We start from the raw sequence: 1,575 nt of genomic DNA, 5'->3' as shown, positions 1-1,575 counted from the left end.
CCTCCCCCTCCCCCTCCCCCTCCCCCACCACCTTCCTTTTTCTTTGAGCTAGGAAGCAGAGAAAGGAAGGGCTTTTCTCCAAATCTGTCTGACTTCCCAGATAACAGCTTCTGCTGTGAGTCACCTGTGGCTGAGCTGTTCTGGGGCTCTCAGCAAATGGAAAAACAGTATTTGGACTAGTGAAAGTGCTAGGTGTGTACAGGGAAATATGAGGCAAAACATTTTCCCTTTTGTTGCTTTTTAGGTGACTGGGAACACTGGAGTAAAAGAGTTCAAGAATATGTTTATCCAACAGACAGTATCCCGGAATATGCATCTATTCTGGTTCCAAATGTTGACAATGTGAGAACTCAGTTTTTGATTGACACTATTGCAAAGCAACACAAAGTAAGTGTGTGGTTTTTTTTATTTAATATTGCAGCTAATATATAAAGTAAAGAGGCTAAAACTTGGAAATAAGAAGTTATATGTATTTTCTCTGCCTCCAGTCACATTTTGGTAGGTTGAGCAGTGTATTTTTTTTTTTTTATTTACCTATTGGTTTATTTACTATTTCTAAGCATATGCCTCTCACAATTATCTCTGGATCCATATAAAAACATTTAAAAGTAATGCCCATTCTTAACATCAATAAATCATTTCAATAAGATCTTAATATAAAAATATATTAAGCATAACCTAAATAATACCTGCCTTTTTCCCCTGTCTGGAAAAGGGCTCATGGAGGTCTTTACAATACTCCTTGAATATCAGCTGATTCATGCTCTCCTGCATGAATAGGAAATCTAGATTTGAAAGCTAAGCATCATCCTTTAAAAATAACCTGTCACCTGCAGTTAGTGGCAGGTTGCTTTGTTCCTAACCCTTCTCTTCACTAACTTTTGTTTTTTATTACAATTTAATGCAGCGAAGAGCAATTTAAAATCTCTGTGGATTGGAACATTGTAACATGGTGACTTAGAGACCTGTCTCTGACTACAGTACTTCACTTGTGGCATAGAACTAACCTCCCACAGACCTGGGTAAACCAAAATGGTATTTGTTGCAGGGTGCTAAGGCTGTTTCTTTAAGAACAGAACCAGCTAGGCTAGAGAGCCCTGTGAGCTGAGGCAGAGCCCCACAGCTGCAGGTTGCAGCAAGCTAATTAGGGAACTATCTAGCACCTGCACCCAGTCAGCTGACTGGAAGGAGGCAGGGCCCTGCGCGAACATAAGCCCTAGGGCAGGGGCTGGCAGGAGTTAGTTCCCTGGCTGTCACCAGGGGAAGGAGCTCTTGCAGGGAAGAACTACTTAAAGACATTTGATGCCCTGATCTGCTACCTGCAAGATTAATGGAGCTCATAAGATACCTGGGGCCAAGAGGCACACAATAATAAGAGAGAAGTTTACCTTCATGAAGGGGTGGAGTGTGGCCCCCATTCTTATTGTTATGTTGTAGCCCAGGAAATGTGGCCTCCATTATTAGTGTCAAGTTTCATAGTTTGTAGGGTTGGAAGTGACCTGAGCAGATCATTGAGTCTGACCCCCTGCCATGGCAGGAAAGAGTATTGGAGTCAAACGACCCCAGCAAGGTGTT

At 42.1% G+C, this 1,575-nt stretch overlaps 1 protein-coding gene across 1 annotated transcript in view; it reads left to right on the top strand.

Annotated features, from left to right (window-relative positions):
* The window catches only part of DNAH8 (dynein axonemal heavy chain 8), a 397,167-nt gene that overhangs the window by 202,307 nt on the left and 193,285 nt on the right, over positions 1-1,575 (top strand). Inside the window, exon 54 of the mRNA XM_019526702.1 lies at positions 245-387. Coding sequence (XP_019382247.1) covers positions 245-387 — 143 coding nt within the window. The remainder of the gene's footprint in view (positions 1-244; positions 388-1,575) is intronic.

The sequence above is a fragment of the Gavialis gangeticus genome, unplaced genomic scaffold (genome assembly GCF_001723915.1).
Source record: "Gavialis gangeticus isolate Ggan-Ray unplaced genomic scaffold, GavGan_comp1, whole genome shotgun sequence".
Taxonomy (NCBI): domain Eukaryota; kingdom Metazoa; phylum Chordata; order Crocodylia; family Gavialidae; genus Gavialis; species Gavialis gangeticus.
The sequence above is the reverse complement of the archived record's forward strand: the minus strand, read 5'-3'. Positions and strand labels throughout refer to the sequence as shown.